We start from the raw sequence: 24556 nt of genomic DNA on the forward strand, positions 1-24556 counted from the left end.
AAAAAACAAAAAACAGAATTGCCAAAGCAATCCTGAGGAAAAAGAACAAAGCTGGAGACATAACTCTCCCAGACTTCAGACAGTACTACAAAGCTACAATAATCAAAACAGCTTGGTATTGGCTGACAAAAACAGACATATGGATCAGTGGAACAGAATGGAGAGCCCAGAAATAAACCCACACACCTATGGTCAATTAATCTTCAACAAGGGAGGCAAGAATATTCAATGGAGAAAAGACAGTCTCTTCAGCAAGTAGTGTTGGGAGAGCTGGACAGCTGTATATAAAACAATGAAGTTAAAACACTCCCTCACACCATACACAAAAATAAACTCAGAATGGCTTGAAGACTTAAATATTAAGACATGATACCATAAATCTCCTAGAAGAGAACATAGGCAAAACATTCTCTGATGTAAATCATAGCAATAGTTTCTTATGTCAGACCCAGGAAGAGCCACTGTTTCAGTGTGAGACCAAGGACAGAATCCAATGTCCAGGCTTGAAAGCAAGTCAGGCAGGAGGAGTTCCCTCTTACTAGGGTCAGCCTTTTTTTCTATTCAGGCCTTCAACTGATTGAATGGGAACCATCCACATTAGGAAGGTAATCTGCTTTACTCAGTCAGTCAATTCAAATGTTAATCTCACCCAGAGACACCTTCAAAGACACAACCAAAATGTTTGACCAAATGTCTAGGCACCCTATGACCCAATCAAGTTGACTCATAAATTTAACCATCACATGGCCCCTCATCTTCACAAACCTGTAAATAATTCTTGTAGGAAAAATTCGTCTCCTTCAAGCTGAGTAATCAGAAAGAAAACTAACACAATGTCTCTACAAATATATCAGAAAGGAAGAAAGGAATAGTAATAACTAATGGCGTATTGAGACCATTTATCAGAAAAATGTAACCATGAAATAAAAATTGTATGCAAATATTTTATCATTAACTTTTAAAAACTAAATAAACAAGAATTTTTGCTTCTGTGACAGATCAGCTTACATCATACCTACCACCTCACCAAGAAGAGCTATAAAGCTGGACTTAAAAAAAATGTTTTTAATATTGTAGCAATACTGCCTGGAAGTATTCATCTGCAGGAAGGCACTGGAGAGATAAGAAGGCAGCCGAGACTTTACTGACCCAGTTCCTTTAGAAAGGAGTAGTACAGAGAGATGAGCCCAGCATTCAGTGCCAGTTTTCCTCTTGAGGCATTTGCAGATATGAAAGCTATAGCAGAGAATCCAGGAAGTTGAGCACAGTATTCCACAGTAGCACAAGTTTAGAGAGAAAAACTGAATATCAATGCCCACCAAGGTGCAGAATCCTTGGTAATCAATTCAAGCTTTCAATTGAACTCATCAAAAAGGCTACATTTTAGAAATAAGGGTGAACCAGAGAGAGATGAGCCCTCTCAGTGACTGAAACCCAGCCTCTAAGTAACTGAATCCATGATCTGTCTAATTGCCTACCAGAAGTAAAAGTAAGCAGTCTCTGGAGGAAGATATTATATAGAGCCTCAAATTATCTCTAAAATTTTCATACACTATATGTGGCATGCAGTAAGAAATTACAATGCATACCAAGAGATACAACCAAAGAAAACCAAGACATGAAAGTATAATAGCAAAAACAAAGTAAGAAAAGAATAAATGAGAAGAAAACCAGGCAGTCAGTATAAACAGACCCACACAATTCCGAGTATTGGAATTTTCTTAATTGAACTTTAAAATAACTGTATGATATATTCAAGAAAATAAACATGATGAAGAATTTCAGCAGACAACTGGAATCTATACAAAACAGTCTAGTAAATCTTTAGAAGTGAAAAATAAAATAAATGAAAAATCCCAACAGAAAATTTTAACAGTGGATTGGAAAGAACCAAAGAAAGGAAGGGGTAAATAAAAAACTTGCCATACTGAAGTCTGGATATAGATTTAAAAGGACAGAAGTACAGGGACTTCCCTGGTGGTCCAGTGGTAAAGAATCCGCCTTACAATGCAGGGGATGCTGGTTCGACCCCTGGTCAGGGAATTAAGATCCCACGTGCCGTGGGACAACTAAGCCTGCATGCCACAACTACTTGCATGCTTGCATGCCTCAACTAGAGCCCATGTGCTCTGGAACCCACACACCACAGCTACAGGGCCCATGTGCCCTGGAGCCTGTGTGCCACAACTAGAGAAGAGAAAACCTGCACACCACAACTAGAGAGCCCATGCACCACAACAAAGATCCCGTGCACCACGACTAAGACCAGACACAGCCAAAAATAAATTAAATGAGTAATAAATTTTAAAAGATATATTAAGAAAAAAGGACAGAAATACATAAACGAGGATGTGAGACATAGGGGACGTGATGAAAAGATGACATACAAATATTTGCTTTCCCAGAAGGAGAGGAGAAAGACTGTGGTAGAAGCAGTATTTGCAGAGTTAATGGCCCATCATTTTCCAAAACCTCTGAGAAATATTTAGCCACAAATTCAAGAAATGCCACAAACCCTAAAAGTGATAAATAGAAATTAAATCTCTTAGGCACATTATAGAAAAATTGCTAAAAACCAACAACCAAAGAAAATCCTAGAAGCAGCCAGAGAAGAAAGACACATTGTATTCGAAGGAGCAAAAGCTAAACTTAAAGCTGTCTTTACAACGGAAAAAAATGGAATCCAGGATAAAAAGGAATGACATCTATAAATAATAAAAAGGAATAGAAAGGAAAATAACTGCCAATCTAGAAAATTATATACAACAAAAAGTGTCTTTCAAAAATGAAGGCAAAAATTCAGACTGTAGAGAACTCTGCAGGACAAACAACCTACTTTCTTCAACAAATAAATTACAAGAAAAATTAAAGTGTTGGAGGGGAACTGCTATGTACTAAATGTTTGTGTCCCTCCAAAATTCAGATGTTGACACCTAGTACTATTTGGAGGTATAGCCTTTGGGAGATGATAAAGTCATGAAGATAGAGCCTTCATGAATAGGATTAGTGCTCTTATAAAAGAGACCCCACAGAGCTCCCTCATCCCACGATCATCTATAAACCAGGAAGTGGGCCCTTGCCAGACACTGAATCTGCTGGTGCCTTGATCTTGGACTTCCCAGCGTCCAGAACTATCAGAAATAAATGTTTCTTGTTTAAGCCACTCAGACTGTGATATTCCACTACAGCAGCCCCAATGGAGTAATCTGGAGCCTATAAGTAAAAAAGACTTAGAAGATAGAGCAACCATTAAGTTACGTTTACTTGTTGGTATGATTCAGTTTAACAGACTGTTAAGTCTTTTGATGTTTTGAGACAACTGGAAATTTGAACGATTACTAGCTATGTGATAATGTAAGGAAACTTGTTAAATTTGTTTAAATATGATAATGATATTGTGGTCATACATTAAAAGGGAGCCTTATTTTCTAGAGATATACACAGAAATATATATGGATAAAATTATATGATGTCTGGTATTTGCTGCAGAATAATACCGGAGGAAAGGGTAAGAAGACAGGAGTACAAATGAAATAAGATTGACATTGAGGTGATAATTGTTGAAGTTAGTGATGATGGGCTCATGGGAATTCACTTATACTCTTCTGTTCATTTTTGTATATGCTTGAAATTATATAAGTTTTTTTAAAAAGAGGATGACATAGAGATATTTTCAGACAAAAAAATGAGAGGTGTTGTTACCAACAGAACTGGGGAGTTCTTCAGGCAAATGGAGAATGTTCACAGATGGAACCAATTCAATATGGGGAGTATGGGAAAAGCAAAGGCAGAAGGAGAATTCAGAGTACTTGATGTTTCCAAAACAGAGGTGCATAATAATAGGAAATCAGAAAGACAAGCATTTTTGAGTTATCAGATTTAACAAGAGGCATCTGAGCACCTTGAATTCCTGTTCCTAAAAGTCACACGTCTTTAAAACTGCCTTTCAGCTTACCACTTTGTATGAGAACTTAAGTACATGCAACCAGCAGTTAGAAGAAGAGGTAAAAGATCTAGCAGACAAGAAGGAATCAGTTGCACATTGGGAAGCTCAAATCACAGAAATAATTCAGTGGTGAGTACTCTCTTAAATCTGTTTTTGTGGGTAATTTTTGGCCATATAGTCAAGTTGGTATGAATTCCAGGAGGAATATTTATTACTGGTCTATGCTTCTTCTATGTTGTCTGTTATTTTCCTCTTTTCTCTAACTCCATCAAATATTCCATATCAGCTTTTACACAGTTTCATTGGAAGCTGATATTTCTTTCTAAGAAAAGAAAATGTTATTGTCTGCTAAGACAGTTGGTCCTTAAAGAACTGAAGAAACTCATTCACTAGCTATCGATGTTCCTTTCTAAGATCAAAATTGCTGTATTTGTGATTACTTTAAGAAACAGAAAGCCTGGAGAATATTTTACAAGCTGAAGATGTGCTTTCACCTTTTTCATAATTATAACAGACTAATTCTAATTCACACATGGCATTTTTAAAACATTAAATGGTTACAGTTTAGTTTTATCAACTGTTCTTTAAGCCCCTAGGATTTAATTTAGGATAATTGCCTTAGTAACTTTCATATTAATTAACTCAAATGATTGTTCTGGTATTTGTAAAAATTTGTATATTTTTATAATACTTGAAGAAAGTAGAATCCAACAGGGACTTTATTTTCTAATGCAAATAGCCTAACTTTTTGTATTTACTTTTTTAACTTTCTGACTCTTTTCTAGCATGTTATTGATGTTTTATTTATATAAACAACTACTGGTTTCTTCAGATATCTATAGACCAATAATTTGGTGAGAATGTTAGTTTATCATGCTCTTATTTTTGTTTTCTAAGCATTTTGTCCTGCTTATACCAACTTAGTACCCTCCTTCTTAAATGAAATCATAAGTGAATAAACACTGCCTTTTTAAGTAATCTTACCCAAATGACTCAAATATTTTGATATTGGCTTAACTATAGAGCTCTTATGTTAACTCCACTTTAGCTTATGAATGTGACTGTTGAGTGCATATCTGAAGGAAAATGCCCAAATTGTGGAAATATGGTTGTGTTCCAAATAGTACAGTTAATGGTTCATTATATTTAATTGAGATCCTTGTCATAAATTCTACATTTCTGAAGCAAATCATTTAAATCTTTAGCCGTGCTTACAATATCAAACATTATGACTTTTCATTTGTAACTCCATTATTATGTAATCAAATTTGTAATAAGATGTTAATGAAAATGACTTTACAGAAGACAAAACTGATTTGGCCAAAGCCTGAGATCCTAGACCACTGATCTTTTCAAGTGATTGCATGATGGGTTCAGCTGGAATGGGAAGTGGTTCTAGTAAAGAAGCTTTAAATATGGACTATCTGGAAAGGGTTAGTAGAAAGGATGAAGATGAAAATTTTTGTGTGATACTACAAAGCGCTCTTTTTACACATTTCACATTCAAGTGAAATATGCAGAAGAAATCAGGAATACAATGAATTCACTTTGCATTAAAGCTATTATTTAGAAATGGACTAATATATTAGATAATAAATTATTAAATACCTAATAGGCTAAAAGTAAAAGATATACTCACTGTTCTCAGAGTTCTCACCTACTTGAAAGTTATATCTCTGAGATATTCTGTGCAAGCTTATAAAGGTCAGAAGTCTCAGGTTATTCCTGGTTTTTTAATCTGGTATATTAAAAAATGAAGTAATGCCAAAACAAGGTTTTGGAAGCTTGTGATATGCAGTGTTTTAGATGTTTCTGCATTGGCCAAATTAACAGTTTTAAAATAAAACAAACACTGCTGTAGATAAGACTTCATTTGAATGCAGTTCTAACGGCCTTGTTACTCTGCTCCCTCTGCCTTTTCCTATGAAATACCTCTTTCATGTGAAAGAAAACCTTTTAGGTCAAGGAGACCTTGTTGCTCACACTGTATTGGAACAGGGACCTTTCTTCTCACCATTGACTCATCAGAAGACTTCACTTTCTCTTTGAAATGGTACTACAAGGAGAGGTTGAAGTAATAGGCTGGTCCATAAGATTCATTTTTAGATGTATCTCCTCACATATAATGCATTCTTCTGGTATAATAGGAGATAGAAAGGTCTGTAAAATAGGGTACTTTGCCTTCCAGTACTAGCTTATAGTGTAACATTTAAAAGTTTAAAAACTAATGTGATCAGAGCTGGATATAAGTAACAAGACTTAAATGTAAATTGTCTTATGTATTGTACAAATACTGATTTTTCTATATGAGTATAGAGGAGAATTACTTCAGACTGGGTGCTAAAGAAAGTTGGGGGTAATCAGTGGAACTATAATGCATTTTCTGAAGACACTGAGTTCAATAAAGGGTGCTACTATTCCTATAAAAGAATAGTAGGAAATAAGACCAATAAAGTTATTGCAGCACAATTAACATGAATACTGGGTAAGAATCAGAACTTCATTTATTTATAAGAAGAAGGAGAAGGCTTTTCTGCAAAGCATTTTGGAATTGATTGAGGTGATGCATTGCAAGGTAACTCTTCATAGCAGTGTTCAGCATGAAATAGAAGGAAATTTGGGGGAAGCTGCACAAATGGAGAAGACATTATGGAAGAAGGAGCTATAGGACTTAATTATAAATGAAGGGCAAGAGTTGAGGAGGAATTAGTATTTCTGAAACACTGTATTGGAGAAATTAAGGAAATGCTGATATCACTGAAGTAAGAAAAGTCAGGAGAAGGAACCAGCTTTGGGGAGGATGATATAATCAATTTTAGTTGTTCTTTTGTTTGTCGGTGAGTCTGAGATCATTCTGAGTGATCTGAATGGAGATTTCCAATATGCTTTAGAAAAGATGACTTAAAGGTTAGGATTAGAAATATAAATTTGGGAATTTAATTTCTAGTAAATAAGGCCATTGAAGTTGTTGGGTTTTATAATAGAAAGAAGGATAATGGTGAGGGTGATAATAGTAGAAGGTAGAGGAAACAGCTGTGTAAGAAAACCAGGAAAATGTTTTAATAATCAGGAAAGGGTTTCAATAGTGAAACTTTTATTTTCCTTTGTTTAAATTCATTCACATTATTTGAAACACTCCTCATTCATTAATTTTCATTCCTGTGTAGTAATAGTTTACAGTGATTAAAAAATAGTATGTTGTAGGCATTAGGCTGAAAATTCACATGTTTTCTCATTTAGTTATCACAACAGTCCTATGAGGTAGGTATTATTATTATTCCCATCTTATAACTGAGATAACAGAGAGTTAGAGGGGGTAAATGACTTATCCAAAGACACACAACTGCTAAACAGTGAGCTAGGATTTGAACCTAGTTCTATATGACTCAAGAATCAAGAAGGGATATGGGAACAGATGTATATGTATAACTGATTCACTTTGTTATAAAGCAGAAACTAATACATCACTGTGAAGCAATTATACTCCAATAAAGTTGAAAAAAAAAAAGAATCAAGTTCTTAATCACTCTACTATATGTGTCCTGACTCCCAAACTTTTTTTTTAGTTTTAATTTTATACTGGAGCATAGTTGACTAACAATGTTGTGTTAGTCTCAAGTGTACAGCAAAGTGATTCAGTTATACATATATATGTATCTATTCTTTTTCAAATTCTTTTCTCATTTAGGTTATTACAGAATATTGAGCAGAGATCCCTGTGCTATACAGTAGGTCCTTGTTGGTTATCTATTTTAATTATAGCAGTGTCCCGAACTCCCAATCTATCCCTCCCCCAACCCTTCTCCCGTGGTAACCATAAGTTCGCTAAGTCTGTGCTGACTGCCAAACTTTTTAAGGACCATGTCTTATATGTCTTCTTCAATCTTCCTAATATGTCTACATAATAATCAGTATTTAATAAATATTTCTTGATTATTTTGACTTAGCCAAAGAAAAGATGAGAGACTTGCCTCTAAAACTGTTTTTTTTTTAAACGTCTTTATTGGAGTATAATTGCTTTACAATGGTGTGTTATTTTCTGCTTTATAACAAAGTGAATCAGTTATACATATGTCCCCATATCTCTTCCCTCTTGCATCTCCCTCCCTCCCACCCCTCTAGGTGGACACAAAGCACCGAGCTGATCTCCCCGTACTATGTGGCTGCTTCCCACTAGCTATCTATTTAATGTTTGGTAGTGTATATATGTCCATGCCACTCTCTCACTTTGTCCCAGCTTACCCTTCCCCCTCCCCGTATCCTCAAGTCCATTCTCTAGTAGGTCTGTGTCTTTATTCCTATCTTGCCCCTAGGTTCTTCATGACCATTTTTTTTTTAGATTCCATATATATGTGTTAGCATACGGTATTTGTTTTTCTCTTTCTGACTTACTTCACTCCATGTGACAGACTCTAGGTCCATCCACCTCACTACAAATAACTCAATTTCGTTTCTTTTTATGGCTGAATAATATTCCATTGTATATATGTGCCACATCTTCTTTATCCATTCATCTGTTGATGGACACTTAGGTTGCTTCGATGTCCTGGCTATTGTAAATAGAGCTGCAATGAACATTTTGGTACATGACTCTTTTTGAATTATGGTTTTCTCAGGGTATATACCCAGTAGTGGGATTGCTGGGTCGTATGGTAGTTCTATTTTTAGTTTTTTAAGGAAACTCCATACTGTTCTCCATAGTGGCTGTATCAAGTTACATTCCCACCAACAGTGCAAGAGGGTTCCCTTTTCTCCACACGCTCTCCAGCATTTATTTTTTGTAGATTTTTTTGATGATGGCCATTCTGACCGGTGTGAGCTGATATCGCATTGTAGTTTTGATTTGCATTTCTCTAATGATTAATGATGTTGAGCATTCTTTCATGTTTTTCTTGGCAATCTGTGTATCTTCTTTGGAGAAATGTCTATTTAAGTCTTCTGCCCATTTTTGGATTGGGTGGTTTCTTTTTTTGATACTGAGCTGCATGAGCTGCTTGTAAATTTTGGAGATTAATCCTTTGTCAGTTGCTTCATTTGCAAATATTTTCTCCCATTCTGAAGGTTGTCTTTTTGTCTTGTTTATGGTTTCCTTTGCTGGGCAAAAGCTTTTAACTTTCATTAGGTCCCATTTCTTTATTTTTCGTTTTATTTCCATTTCTCTAGAAGGTGGGTCAAAAAAGGATCTTGCTGTGATTTATGTCATAGAGTGTTCTGCCTATGTTTTCCTCTAAGAGTTTGATAGTGTCTGGCCTTACATTTAGGTCTTTAATCCGTTTTGAGTGTATTTTTGTGTGTGGTGTTAGGGAGTGTTCTAATCTCATTCTTTTACATGTAGCTGTCCAGTTTTCCCAGCACCACTTTATGAAGAGGCTGTCTTTTCTCCACTGTATATTCTTGCCTCCTTTATCAAAGATAAGGTGACCATATGTGCGTGGTTTATCTCTGGGCTTTCTATCCTGTTCCATTGATCTATCTTTCTGTTTTTGTGCCAGTACCATACTGTCTTGATTACTGTAGCTTTGTAGTATAGTCTGGAGTCAGGGAGCCTGATTCCTCCAGCTCCGTTTTTCTTTCTCAAGATGGCTTTGGCTATTCGGGGTCTTTTGTGTTTCCATACAAATTGTGAAATTTTTTGTTGTAGTTCTGTGAACAGTGCCAGTGGTAGTTTGATAGAGATTGCATTGAATCTGTAGATTGCTTTGGGTAGTATAGTCATTTTCACAATGTTAATTCTTCCAATCCAAGAACGTGGTATATCTCTCCATCTATTTGCATCTTTAATTTCTTTCATCAGTGTCTTATAATTTTCTGCATACAGGTCTTTTGTCTCCTTAGGTAGGTTTATTCCTAGGTATTTTATTCTTTTTGTTGCAATCATAAATGGAAGTGTTTCCTTAATTTCTCTTTCAGATTTTTCATCATTAGTGTATAGGAATGTAAGAGATTTCTGTGCATTAATTTTCTATCCTGCTAATTTACCAAATTCATTGATTAGCTCTAGTAGTTTTCTGGTAGCATCTTTAGGATTCTCTATGTATAGTATCGTGTCATCTGCAAACAGTAACAGCTTTACTTCTTCTTTTCCGATTTGGATTCCTTTTATTTCCTTTTCTTCTCTGATTGCTGTGGCTAAAACTTCCAACACTAAGTTGAATAAGAGTGGGGAGAGTGGGCAACCTTGTCTTGTTCCTGATCTTAGTGGAAATGGTTTCAGTTTTTCACCATTGAGGACGATGTTGGCTGTGGGTTTGTCATATATGGCCTTTATTATGTTGAGGAAAGTTCCCTCTATGCCTACTTTCTGTAGGGTTTTTATCATAAATTGGTGTTGAATTTTGTCAAAAGCTTTCTCTGCATCTGTTGAGATGATCATATGGTTTTACTCCTTCAGTTTGTCAATAGGGTGTATTACATTGATTTGCATATATGGAAGAATCCTTGCATTCCTGGGATAAACCCCACTTGATCATGGTGTATGATCCTTTTAATGTGCTGTTGGATTCTGTTTGCTAGTATTTTGTTGAGGATTTTTGCATCTATGTTCATCAGTGATATTGGCCTGTGGTTTTCTTTCTTTGTGACATCTTTGTCTGGTTTTAGTATCAGGGTGATGGTGGCCTCATAGAATGAGTTTGGGAGTGTTCCTCCCTCTGCTATATTTTGGAAGAGTTTGAGAAGGATAGGTGTTAGCTCTTCTCTAAATGTTTGATAGAATTCGCCTGTGAAGCCATCTGGTCCTGGGCTTTTGTTTGTTGGAATGTTTTTAATCACAGTTTCAATTTCAGTGCTTGTGATTGGTCTGTTTATATTTTCTATTTCTTCCTGGTTCAGTCTCTGAAGGTTGTGCATTTCTAAGAATTTGTCCATTTCTTCCAGGTTGTCCATTTTATTGGCATATAGTCGCTTGTAGTAATCTCTCATGATCCTTTGTATTTCTGCAGTGTCAGTTGTTACTTCTCCTTTTTCATTTCTAATTCTATTGATTTGAGTCTTCTCCCTTTTTTTCTTGATGAGTCTGGCTAATGGTTTATCAATTTGGTTTATCTTCTCAAAGAACCAGCTTTTAGTTTTATTGATCTTTGCTGTTGTTTCCTTCATTTCTTTTTCATTTATTTCTGATCTGATCTTTATGATTTCTTTCCTTCTGCTACCTTTGGGGTGTTTTTTTGTTCTTCTTTCTCTAATTGCTTTAGGTGTAAGGTTAGGATGTTTGTTTGAGGTGTTTCTTGTTTCTTAATGTAGGATGTATTTCTATAAACTTCCCTCTTAGAACTGCTTTTGCTGCATCCCATAGGTTTTGGATCATCGTGTTTTCATTGTTATTTGTTTTTAGGTATTTTTTGATTTCTTCAGTGATCCCTTGGTTATTAAGTAGTGTATTGTTTAGCCTCCATGTGTTTGTATTTTTTACAGATTTTTTCCTGTAATTGATATCTAGTCTCATAGAGTTGCGGTTGGAAAAGATACTTGATATGATTTCAATTTTCTTAAATTTACCAAGGCTTGATTTCTGACCCAAGATATGATCTATCCTGGAGAGTATTCCATGAGCACTTGAGAAGAATGTGTATTCTGTTGTTTTTGGATGGAATGTCCTATAAATATCAATTAAGTCCATCTTGTTTAATGTATCATTTAAAGCTTGTGTTTCCTTATTTATTTTCATTTTGGATGATCTGTCCATTGGTGAAAGTGGGGTGTTAAAGTCCCCTACTATGATTGTGTTACTGTCAATTTCCCCTTTTATGGCTGTTAGTATTTGCCTTATGTATTGAGCTGCTGCTGTGTTGGGTGCATAAATATTTACAATTGTTATATCTTCTTCTTGGATTGATCCCTTGATCATTATGTAGTGTCCTTCCTTGTCTCTTATTTTAAAGTCTATTTTACCTGATATGAGTATTGCTACTCCAGCTTTCTTTTGATTTCCATTTGCATGGAATATCTTTTTCCATCCCCTCACTTTCAGTCTGTATGTGTCCCTAGGTCTGAAGTGGGTCTCTTGTAGACAGCCTATATATGGGTCTTGTTTTTGTATCCATTCAGCCAGTCTATGTCTTTTGGTTGGAGCATTTAATCCATTTACCTTTAAGGTAATTATCAATATGTATGTTCCTATTTCCATTTTCTTAATTGTTTTGGGTTTGTTATTGTAGGTCTTTTCCTTCTCTTCTGTTTCCTACCTAGAGGAGTTCCTTTAGCATTTGTTGTAAAGCTGTTTTGGTGGTGCTGAATTCTCTTAGCTTTTGCTTGTCTGTAAAGCTTTTAATTTCTCCGTCAAATCTGAATGAGATCCTTGCTGCATAGAGTAATCTCGGTTGTAGGTTTTTCTCCTTCATCACTTTAAATATGTCCTGCCACTCCCTTCTGCTTGCACAGTTTCTGCTGAAAGATCAGCTGTTAACCTTATGGGGATTCCCTTGTGTGTTATTTGTTGTTTTTCCCTTGCTGCTTTTAATATTTTTTCTGTGTATTTAATTTTTGATAGTTTGATTAACATGTGTCTTGGCGTGTTCCTCCTTGCATTTATCCTTTACGGCACTCTCTGTGCTTCCTGAACTTGATTAACTATTTCCTTTTCCATATTAGGGACATTTTCAACTATAATCTCTTCAAATATTTTTTCAGTTCCTTTTTTTTTCTCTTCTTCTTCTGGGACCCCTATAATTCGAATGTTGGTGCATTTAATGTTGTCCCAGAGGTCTCTGAGACTGTCCTCAATTCTTTTCATTCTTTTTTCTTTATTCTGCTCTGCAGTAGTTATTTCCACTATTTTGTCTTCCAGGTCACTTACCGTTCTTCTGCCTCAGTTATTCTGCTATTGATCCCTTCTAGAGAATTTTTAATTTCATTTATTGTGTTGTTCATCACTGTTTTTTTTTTGTTCTTTAGTTCTTCTAGGTCCTTGTTAAGTGTTTCTTGTATTTTCTCCATTCTATTTCCTAGATTTTGGATCATCTTTACTATCATTATTCTGAATTCTTTTTCAGGTAGACTGCCTATTTCCTCTTCATTTGTTAGGTCTGGTGGGTTTTGCCTTGCTTCTTCATCTGCTGTGTATTTCTGTGTCTTCTCATTTTGCTTAACTTATTGTGTTTGGGCTCTCCTTTTTGCAGGCTGCAGGTTCATAGTTCCCATTGTTTTTGGTGTCTGTCCCCAGTGGCTAAGGTTGGTTCCATGGGTTGTGTAGGCTTCCTGGTGGAGGGGACTAGTGCTTGTGTTCTGGTGGATGAGGCTGCATCTTGTCTTTCTGGTGGGCAGGTCTCTGTCTGGTGGTGTTTGGGGTGTCTGTGGCCTTATTATGATTTTAGGCAGCCTCTCTGCTAATGGATGGGGTTGTGTCCCTGTCTTGCTAGTTGTTTGGCATAGGGTGTCCAGCACTGTAGCTTGCTGGTCGTTGAGTGGAGCTGGGTCTTGGCGTTCAGATGGAGATCTTTGGGAGTTTTTTGCCGTTTGATATTACATGGAGCTGGGAGGTCTCTTGTGGACCAGTGTCCTGAACTTGGCTCTCCCACCTCAAAGGCATAGCTCTGACACCTGGCTGGAGCACCAAGAGCCTCTCTTCCACTTGGCTCAGAGTAAAAGGGAGAAAAAGGGAGGGAGGGAGGGAGGAAGGAAGGAAGGAAGAAAGGAAGGAAAAGAAGAAGATAAAATAGAGTAAAATAAAATAAAGTTATTAAAATAAAAATAATTATTTAAAAAAAATTTTTAAGGTATTAAAAAAAAGAAAGAAAGAAGAGAGCAACCAAACCAAAAAACAAATCCACCCATGATAACAAGTGCTAAAAACTATGCTAAAAAAAAAAAAAAAAAAAAAAAAGACAGACAGAACCCTAGGACAAATGGTAAAAGCAAAGCTATACAGACAAAATCTCACACAGAAGCATACACATACACATTCACAAAAAGCGAAAAAGGGAAAAAAAATATGTATATATATATATCATTGGTCCCAAAGTCCACCTCCTCAGTTTGGGATGATTCGTTGTCTATTCAGGTATTCCACAGATGCAGGGTACATCAAGTTGATCATGGAGATTTAATCTGCTCCTGAGGCTGATGGGAGAGAGTTCCCTTTCTCTTCTTTGTTCACACAGCTCCCGGGGTTCAGCTTTGGATTGGACCCGCCTCTGCGTGTAGGTCGCAGGAGGGCATCTGTTCTTCTCTCAGACAGGACAAGGTTAAAGGAGCAGCTGATTTCGGGGGCTCTGGCTCACTAAGGCCGGGGGGAGGGAGGGGTATGGAGTGCGGGGTGAGCCTGCAGCGGCAGAGGCCGGCATGATGTTGCACCAGCCTGAGGCGCGCCGTGCATTCTCCCGGGGAAGTTATCCCTGGATCCCGGGACCCTGGCAGTGGCGGGCTGCACAGGCTCCCGGGAGGGGAGGTGTGGATAGTGACCTGTGCTCGCACACAGGTTGCTTGGTGGTGGCAGCAGCAGCCTTAGCGTCTCACGCCCGTCTCTGGGGTCCGCGCTGATAGCCGTGGCTCGCACCCCTTTCTGGAGCTCCTTTAAGCGGCGCTCTGAATCCCCTCTCCTCACGCACCAGGAAACAAAGAGGGAAGAAAAAGTCTCTTGCCTCTTCGGCATGTCCAGACCTTTTCCCGGACTCCCTCCCGGCCAGCTGTGGCGCACTAGCCCCTTCAGGCCGTGTTCACGCCACCAACCCCAGTCCTTTCCCGGCATCCGACGGAAGCCCGAGCCTCAGCTCCCAGCCCTGCCCGCTCCGGCGGGCAAGCAGACAAGCCTCTCCGGCTGGTGAGTGCCGGTCGGCACCGGTCCTCTGTGCGGGAATCTCTCCGCTTTGCCCTCTGCACCCCTGTGGCTGTGCTCTCCTCCGCGGCTCCGAAGCTTCCCCCCTCCGCCACTCGCAGTCTGCGCCCGCGAAGGGGCTTCCTAGTATGTGGAAAGCTCTCCTCCTTCACGGCTCCCTCCTACTGGTGCAGGTCCCGTCCCTATTCTTTTGTCTCTGTTTTTTCTTTTTTCTTTTGCCCTACCCAGGTACGTGGGGAGTTTCTTGCCTTTTGGGAGGTCTGAGGTCTTCTGCCAGCGTTCAGTAGGTGTTCTGTAGGAGTTGTTTCACGTGTAGATGTATTTCTGGTGTATCTGTGGGGAGTAAGGTGATCTCCACGTCTTACTCTTCCGCCATCTTGAAGCTCCTCCTAAAACTGTTTAAAAAATAAAATAGTTAAGAGAATGAGTAGTGTAAGCTTAACCAGATGGCCTAGAAGGAAGGGGCAAGAGATGGTGTTGGGTTGGGGAAAGTGCAATGTTTTTAAGATTTAGGTTGGAAGTAGACAATGATTATGAAAAGGAATTGTTGTGCAAGACCTAGGGCCTAGTGGAACTTAAATGGCATGAGCGTGTAGTTGACCGAGTCTTTTTTTTTTCTTTTTTCGTCACCCTTCCCATCAGTAATTTTTTGTAGCCAGGAAAATAGACATAGGTTTAATCAGAAGTTGAGAATTAGTGGAAGACCACAGTGGTAAGGGAATGTGAATGTATTCAAGATGTAAATAAAAAGCAAAGTTAGAAGGTATTGTTTTTTATATGATATTTCAAACAACATTATAGCAATTTACCTGGAGTTATTTGATTTCCAAAGTGAATAAAACACACTGGATTTCATAGGTTCCTGGAAATGTGCATAAGCCAAGATCTCTGAGCTATGATAGATACTAAACCAGCACTGGCTGAGGCCTATTAGCCTGGTTAAATGGTAATATAGTTTTCTTAATTGCTACTCTGTGAGTGTCTTTAGAGGAAAATAAAAAATGTCTTTGGAGGAAAAACAATCTTCGCCCATCTATATTTATTCTTTATGTTATAGATTAGGTGATTAAATGAAAAGATTGTGGTCACTTGTGGTGTCCAAAGTTAAAGAATTTTAGAAGGAAACAGCATCCCAATACACAAACTTTCTTAATATTTTCTTAAGCCACTTTTCTTTAAAAAGCTATGAACATATATACATGTATGTAGAGCCTACGAATATGTAGCTATCACTAGAGTGGGCAACTTCTTTACAGTGATTTTATTTGCTCCTTTATTCTTTTGATTGTCCTCCAAAGCACTTTCCCATCTGAGAGAAGAAGGGATCAAACCCCTTTTAAAGGGCCTCTTTAAGATGTAGATATGGAGTGATATGTAGGTAGACAGATAAATTTAACTCCTCAGGAGTTTAAATTGTAACAGATGCTGAATCAAGCCTCAAGATTTAAACTTGTCTGCTGTATGCGTCACAGATACGTATTGATTTACCTGAAATATACTTTCCTCATGGCTATTCAATGACCTGAATTTTTTTTTTTTTTTTGCGGTACACGGGCGTCTCACTGCTGTGACCTCTCCCGTTGCGGAGTGCAGGCTCAGCGGCCATGGCTCACGGGCCCAGCCGCTCCACGGCATGTGGGATCCTCCCAGACCGGGGCACGAACCTGTGTCCCCTGCATCAAGCAGGCGGACTCTCAACCACTGCGCCACCAGGGAAGCCCCGACCTAAATTTTATTGAAGATAATTTGAAAACATTTCTCTCTAAAATCATATAATTACATCAGCAAGATAGCCTTAAAATAGTAAATAGAAACTGAGTTTTGGGAATTCCCTGGCTGTCCAGTGTTTAGGACTCCATGCTTCCACAGCTTCTACTGCTGGGGGCCCTGGTTTGATCCCTGGTCTGGGAACTAAGATCCCACATGCCTTGGGGCACGGCCGGGGCAGTGCGGGGGGAGTTGTAGAAACTGAGTTTCAGTAGACTTTAATCTTTTCTCTTTGTTATATCATTGACCATTTTAGAAAACAAAAGAGCTTTATTACAACACAGAATTTTTTGTTTTTTACAGAATATTCTACTTTAAACTTTCTAAATTTAGTGTACCTCAGTTTTAAGAAGGGTGTGTTGTGTTTTCATAAGATAAAAAATGGAATCTAATTAATAAGAAATCTTAATATTCTTTAGAAATCATGTGAGTGTATGTGTGTATGTTTAATGTTAGATTAAAAGAGTATTAATTCCGTGGCTCAAGGGTGAAGTTTTACTGATTTATCAGATATGTATAATTTGGACCTTTCTAAACTTGGCCACCTTTATCTGTAAATAACTGAACAGTTCAGTAAACCATTTCCCACTTGTTGACAGATAGTAGTACTGTGGTAGACCTTTAAAAGAAGATATTAAGAACATCTTTAAATTTCTGTCACTTTTCACTTATTTCTTTATGATGCTTTAAAATAATATATATCTCACTGAAGTTTTCTGTTTTACTTTGGTACTTGATCTCTGTCTTTATTTGCATGTATTCTAGGGTCAGTGATGAAAAGGATGCACGAGGATATCTTCAGGCCTTAGCTTCTAAAATGACTGAAGAATTGGAAGCTTTAAGAAACTCCAGCTTGGGTACCCGAGCAACAGTAAGCTCTGCCATTTAGCAAGCAGGCTTATTATATTAGTCGGTGGGAAGGCTCAGAAAACACTGTAATAAATCTGAGTACTTACATCAGTTTGTCTAGGCTTTGCCTACTGTAAAGATTTTCATGAGAAATCATTCAACGTTTTTCCAGTTTAGGAAATTATAATACATAGCTGCTTAACTATAATTTGTGTGGCTAGCCATTAATGGTAATAACCATAAAAAATAAATGCATTTATAATGTGAGTCTACAGTTATTTCTGAATTTAATGAAAAATAAATATATTTTCACAAGTAATAGTTCTCTTTAATTCTTTAATTAGGGAAAGATAGTTCTTTTAAGTAGTTTCCAAATTCACTTATATTACTAAACTTAAATGTTAAAAATAAAATCGAATGGAGCTAAAAATTCAGTCATATTATTTCATAGGATATGCCCTGGAAAATGCGTCGTTTTGCAAAACTGGATATGTCAGCTAGACTGGAGTTGCAGTCAGCTCTGGATGCAGAAATAAGAGCTAAGCAGGCCATCCAAGAAGAGCTGAATAAAGTTAAAGCGTCTAACATCATAACAGAATGGTAAGACTGAATAATATAGTCCCACTAGAGTGATTTCTAATTTGGTCCAAAAGTATCTGGAGCGAAGTTACGTGTTTAGTTTCCTACCTATCTATCCCTTTTTTTCTTTAAATGATGACCAGAAAAAAACTATGAATATTTGAAAATGAATTGATGATTTTAGGCCTTGTGTGTGGTGATGTAATTTTAATACAGCTTTGTTTCTGACTTGTCCTTAAAGTGGAATTAATAGTACTAATTAATATTCTGTTATTTACTTTTCCCCTTATTTGTAAAATTCACTCTCAAATTTTATTCTATTAAATCCAAAATAATCTTTTGTTCAAGAATATCACGTTAGTATAAAATTGCAGCATAGAGTCAGAACAAAATATAGTCATCTGAAAATTCTGGCCTCTACCATAGATATTTTTACAAATGAAGTTTCAAGTGATGGTAAATTTCATAAAGGTAGAATATACTTAAATTAGCCTTTCTTTCATGTTATGTATTTAAAAAAGTGTATCCCCCACAGGTCCAGGACAGTTAGCTAATGAATACATTCCCTCCATTCTTATCACAACAGTAGAATAAATCATACTCTGAATAAATAAATGATAAAAGGAAACTCGTAATTGGATTGGTTCAAGAATAAGTTATAGAGGAATAAGGTGATATAGAGGAACAGTAGAAAGTTCATGTTACAAATCAAAAAGTAAATAGAAAAATCCATTTGGTGCTCAGAATACCAAATGTTGCAGAGGAATTCAGTCATGAAAAGAAATATAGTCCCATAAATTTGGTTTTTAACGGTATGAAGCACCCCAGTTGAATTATAAGTTCTTGCTATGAATTATCCAATCATAAATTAAGTATGTTTTACTGAAATGTGCTAGTGTAATATTGAAAATGGAAAAAAACTGTTTTTGGAGAATATGAATTGATCCCAACATAAAGAACTGCTAAACGTCATTCTCTGTATTGTAATTTGGAATAATTGTGATCTTTCTTCTTATGCTTAGGACATATAAATTTACACATTTGTTCATAAATCAGGAATGTGAGTCAAACTGAAAATTACAAGTTTAGTCACTTTCATGGTTCTCTATGAAAGAAGTCTAACAATTCTAAAATTAACCTTTGATTTTATGACATTTTAAATTTAATAATGTAGCTCAGAGCCAGCAACTTTTCTATAAAAGGAAAGATAATGAATACTTTAGGGCTTGTAAGCCATATAGTTTCTGTCTGCTCAACTCTGCTGTTGAGTACAAAAGCAGCCATAGACAGCATATAAATGAATGAGCCTGACTGTGTTCCAGTAAATCTTTATTTACGCAAGCGTAGATGAGAGGCTAGATTTGTCCTTCCTGCAGTAGTTTTCAGTTCCCTACATTATCATGCTGACATTTAAACCAATTAAGTTCAACTACATACATGATGGCTCACTAACCAACAATATAAATAATGACATTTTTCCTTTTTTTCCCTTAAGTAAACTAAAAGATTCAGAGAAGAAGAACTTGGAACTGCTATCAGAAATTGAACAGCTGATAAAGGACACTGAAGAGCTTAGATCTGAAAAGGGTATGGGAATGTGTTTTGCATCAACCAGGATTTAATGTTCTGTTATGAATACATTTTATTATACAAGAATCAGCCTACTGTGTAGGCAGGAGAATTGTTCACATACACAGTTCTGGCACTCATTTATAGATGTATGTGTATATGGCACACACACACACGCACGCACACACACATATTTGGTAGACAAGTCTCCTGAGTCATTTTGTTTTACTTGATACTCATTGTTTAAAGATTTCTTAACAGAAAACTCACTGTGCCATAAATTTGACTGTTTTTTCAGGACCATGGACTATATCATGAAGAATATTTTTGTGATTGGAAAAATTTGTTTTTATCATATACTTTATACTATTCTCAAATGTTATAAGAGATTCACTCTCAGGGTAGTTGACGAAATAATGTATGAAATAACTAAAGATTAACCTAATCCAGTATTAGAAAGGCAATTCAGTGACAAAGAATTATTTGGGCATTTCGGTGTCTTCTTCCATGTTTGATACTCAAAGTGCTTGCCCTGTGGAATTTTCCAGGATTTATTCCCATTTTCTTGAAAACATTACTTGAGCATTTTTTCATTAATGTAAAGAGTAACTCAGAGTGCTTGGTAGCTTTATTATGTGAACTTCAATGTTCTTTCCATAACATGGACATTAAGAATGTGAAGATTTAATTTTTTTAAATTCAGAATGTTATTATCTTAATGAAAGGATCTCTTATATATAGTTGTTAAAAAGTCATTTTCCTGACAGTATTCCTGACTGAATACTGAACTAGTTAGTTGGCTCTATGTTGTACTTATGTGCTGCCTTATCATTTCCCAGTCCTATGACACACAGTGACGTAAAGCTGGTTGGGTCTCTGCATCTGCTTTCAAAATTGTGGAGGAAAGAGGGTAATCACACAAAGGAGTTAACATGAAAAAGCCATTAAAAGTAGTAGATACATTTTTGTTGATTGAATTTCCTAGTGAACAAGAAGGAAGGAAGGAACCCAGAAAAAGTGAATTAGGAACTCAGATTAGGAGTACAAAGCATCATGCTAAAATGAGAATCAAGCTTAATTTTCATGTATGAAGAGTGGAAGGAGCTGCGTTATTTAGTGAGTAGAGGAAAAAGAATACATAAGACATGGAGGACCTGTGGTCCTAAAGGCAATTTATATAGAAAAGAGACCAACGAAGAGTATGACTTACTATAACACACCAGTTGGCATTGATTGCATCATTTTAAAGTAGATCTAAACTTGCGAAAGAAGAAATCATTTATCACATTGCAGGCTAACCTATGGCTATGGTTTTATATTTGGATTTTGAATGTTGCAGAATAATAAAATTTCACTATATGTTGTAACGTAATAGTCTACTTAAATAATACAATGTAATGTTTATATAATGAGGGCAAGGATTTTGTTTTTCTGCTTTATTTACTATTATATATCCAGTATCTAGACAGGGTTTGGCAAATAAAAGGCTCTCAATAAATATTCAATGATGGAATGAATTTCTGAACATACTGCCTTATCTGGCAACTATGGTATATTATTAGAGAGTAATTCAAAAAGCACATAATTTGATATCAGTTCCTAAAAAGATATGGAGATCAAAAATGTGTGTTGGTTGTTTCTCCTTTTCCTCCCTAGTATTTATCATTATGTGTATTTTAAGAATTAATTTGGAAATCATGTATTTAAAGTTAATACCATAGTCAAGAGGTATACGTGAAATTTTTTTAATTTGTCTGAGAAAAGCTAGGGTTTGGAGTCCCCATTCGCCAACCCTAGTTTTTCTCAGACAAAATTTTTTAATTTCATGCAATTTTTGTCAATAAAACAGTAAATGAAATCAGATTGAGGCCTTAGCAAAAGTTTTTTCACAATTAAATAAGTTTGTTGTATCACTGCATTTTTTAATAAAAGATTATTTATATTAATAATATATATGATATGCTTGTTGAGAGTATTTCAAAAAGGAAACCTTGTTTGGTGATAAATTACCTTAGAAAAATCAGATATAACCAGGGTCCTATTTTAAAAATTTTCTCAAGAGTACCAAAAGATTTAATGTGCTTCTTACAGTGTACTGTATAGAAAAAGAAATTCAGGAACTCAAGTAAGTCAAGAAACAAGTATTTCATGGAGTCTGATGTAATTTAACTATTGAGTGATATGCCAAGAAACATTAATGTATTTTAGTTTTTTAAGTATGTGGAGTTAATGATATTAATTGGTTTTAAAATACAGTAGTTTGTGAGCAGCTTTTTAATAGATTCAGACAGGAAAGGTTATCCGTGAAAATTAGGTTAAATTGTTCTAGTTTTAAAAAAAGTTGCTGCTGTCTTCTAGGTATAGAGCACCAAGACTCACAGCATTCTTTCTTGGCATTTTTGAATACGCCTACCGATGCTCTGGATCAATTTGAAGTAAGTATTAAACTTTTCATATATCCTCTGCAGTCAATTTAAAATTTACTTTGTGATTTAAAATTTATTTTCAATAAAACCTTTATTGCATCCCATATAAGAGGACCTAGAATCTTATATAAGCAAAAACGTATTAGGAAAAGAATATGTTCTGCAATGTTATGGAAACTTTAATCATAAACTTTTCTTGTGTTTAAGAAAAATCTAAGAACGATCTAAATAAGTGGGTCGTTGATAAGATTTAAAAGAAATTTCATCTCTTTCCCTGAGGAACAGTAAGTGCAGAACAAATCCTAACTTTAAATAATTTTGACACTTTTCTTTTTTCTCCAAAGCATAAAGCCACAGTAAAAAACAAGTGAAAATGTCAGAGCTCACAATAGGGCAATGCTGGTTCTAGTTCCAAATCAATTCAGTTTTTTAGAAGTATACCAAAAGAATGCTTTTTGTTAAAAGTATTACATAGACTTTATTTGGCACACTCCATTATAATGAAATAGCGATTATATGACTCTGTCATTCTTTGGCACTTAAATTCTTTGCTAGAAAAAAAATTAAAATATGAAGTATATTTTTATGTCAGAAAATTTAAGTTAGTGATTATATCTTAATCAACAAATAATCGTATGTCTCTGTGCAAGGCACTGTTCTAGGTGCTGGAGATACATTAGTGACCAAATTGACAAAGTCCTGCCCCTCAAGAAGCTTACATTCTAGCAGGAACGATTAGAGGCAGAGATTCTGTTGCTTACTTTTAGTTGTTACCTTCTGGAGTACTTCCATTTAATTTGATTATTAATGAGCTTCAGCTTAATACATTTTGAGCACAGTATATGAATTGTATTTCATTCTTTTGGGAAAGGAAAAACGAATCACTCTTTAAAAAGTAATTAATGAATTTCTATGTTTCTTGAGAAACAATGACAGTGACTGCTTTTCTCATTTATTTATTTGAATTAATGTCATTTGCCTTTCAATTGTTTTACAAATTTTTTGATTTATTATTCTTATTAAATTGCTTCATCCATATTTTCTATTTTTTTATTGCTGTATTCGTTAAATAGGATTCCTTTTCTTCTTCCTCATCTTCACTGATTGATTTTTTGGATGACGTAAGTCTTTGATTTTCAAACCAATGCATCCTTCAGTAAAAGAGATCAGTGAATTGATATGAAGAATTTACCTAGTAATGCAGTCAGTTTTAGAAATATCACACTTGATAATTTGTGAGCCAGAATGTGCTTCTTTCTTACTTTAAATACAGTGAAGAGTTATCATTATTAAATATAATAAAGTAAAAATGTACTTTCAAAAATGTGTTGTCCATCAGAGAATCTCTATAGTTCCATTCTTTGCAACAATTCTGAAGACTGGAATGCTTATTTGATTATTGTCACTATAGATATATAGATATAAATAATTGCTCATTTTTGTTTTTCATGGCAATTTCTATTTCACATTCCCCTTTTCTTTTCAGCACTTTACTATTTAGTTTATATGTTAGTTAAAAGTAAACCTCTGGTGGTATAATCAGAACAAGTGACACGTTTTATTAACTCTTCCAGTAGATTTTATCATAACACAATAATTGAGTACACATCAATTTTTAATGCCGACAGAATTTCTCTTCTAATGTAAAAAATTATTTTAGTTAATATATGTACTATATTCACTATAAATTGACTGCATTATCATTTTCTCTCTTAAATGAATTGTATAGATTTAATAATTTAGAAGTTCCTAATGTATAGTGTTCCTCTCTTTACAGAAATACCTGACATATACATTCTCTCTAATCCACATTAAATGGCACAATAATTCTTGTTGTAAAGCATTGTATTATCCTGTTGAACATTCTATCTTTACAGAAATTTGGAAATAAAATGGGTTCAAATGCAAATATTGTGCATATAACTATTTTTAAACCAGGGGAAATTCTTTAAATGTTTTATTTTTTGTGTTTTGTTAAATATAATTCTTATATTGAGGAGAGTATTAAGCATAATTTTCTACTAAAGAAAACTCCTGATCTATATTTTTAAGTGATTTTTTATTTCTTTGAAATATTTATACCAAAGTGTGCACCTTTCCATTCTAAATGGAAACTATTTTATTATTCTTGAGACAAATAATTAAACTAGCTAATTCTGCAGTGTGATAAAAAGAACTCTTGATGTACAATAATATTTAATGTTATAATCTGGTGTATATTTTACTATTCTAAAATACTCAGTATGGTATTTCCATACAGATAACATTCACCTTTAAAAGAATGGGAAGGAAGTTTGAACAAATATTTTAATTGTCCTTTCTCCTAGAAGACCATTTTCATTTTTCTTTCTAATAAACTCTTCTCTACATCCCTTTTTCTCCCACAAAAATCTTTGAATGTACAATACAGGAGTAGTATGTATTTTGGTAAATAGGTTAGCTCTTCTCAGCAGAAGCACATCTCAGCCCACTCCTATCTCATCTCTGCTCTCATATGCTGTCTTCTGCCACCACCCAGCTGTAGTGTCTGTTTCCCGCTTTTACTTTTCCTCCAGAAGTACCCTTTCTTACCCTTCACCCACTATTACCCAGTATAGATACAGTTCAGACATACACGTAAATTGTAAAGTAGTACAAAGGAACTCCTAT

The 24556-nt window shown here is 35.6% G+C and overlaps 1 protein-coding gene across 20 annotated transcripts in view; it reads left to right on the forward strand.

The window, feature by feature from the left end:
• Positions 1-24556, forward strand: part of CDC42BPA (CDC42 binding protein kinase alpha) — a 309540-nt gene that overhangs the window by 225375 nt on the left and 59609 nt on the right. For 10 of the 20 annotated variants that reach the window (XM_082612490.1, XM_082612482.1, XM_082612485.1 and 7 more), the window contains 6 exons: positions 3951-4075; positions 17250-17355; positions 17785-17933; positions 19408-19499; positions 21840-21916; positions 22981-23028. In XM_082612490.1, coding sequence (XP_082468616.1) covers positions 3951-4075; positions 17250-17355; positions 17785-17933; positions 19408-19499; positions 21840-21916; positions 22981-23028 — 597 coding nt within the window. The remainder of the gene's footprint in view (positions 1-3950; positions 4076-17249; positions 17356-17784; positions 17934-19407; positions 19500-21839; positions 21917-22980; positions 23029-24556) is intronic. The other 10 variants (XM_082612487.1, XM_082612495.1, XM_082612492.1 and 7 more) reach the window with 1 other exon arrangement.

The sequence above is a fragment of the Mesoplodon mirus genome, assembly GCF_964341445.2.
Source record: "Mesoplodon mirus genome assembly, chromosome: 3".
In the NCBI taxonomy this organism is placed as follows: domain Eukaryota; kingdom Metazoa; phylum Chordata; class Mammalia; order Artiodactyla; family Ziphiidae; genus Mesoplodon; species Mesoplodon mirus.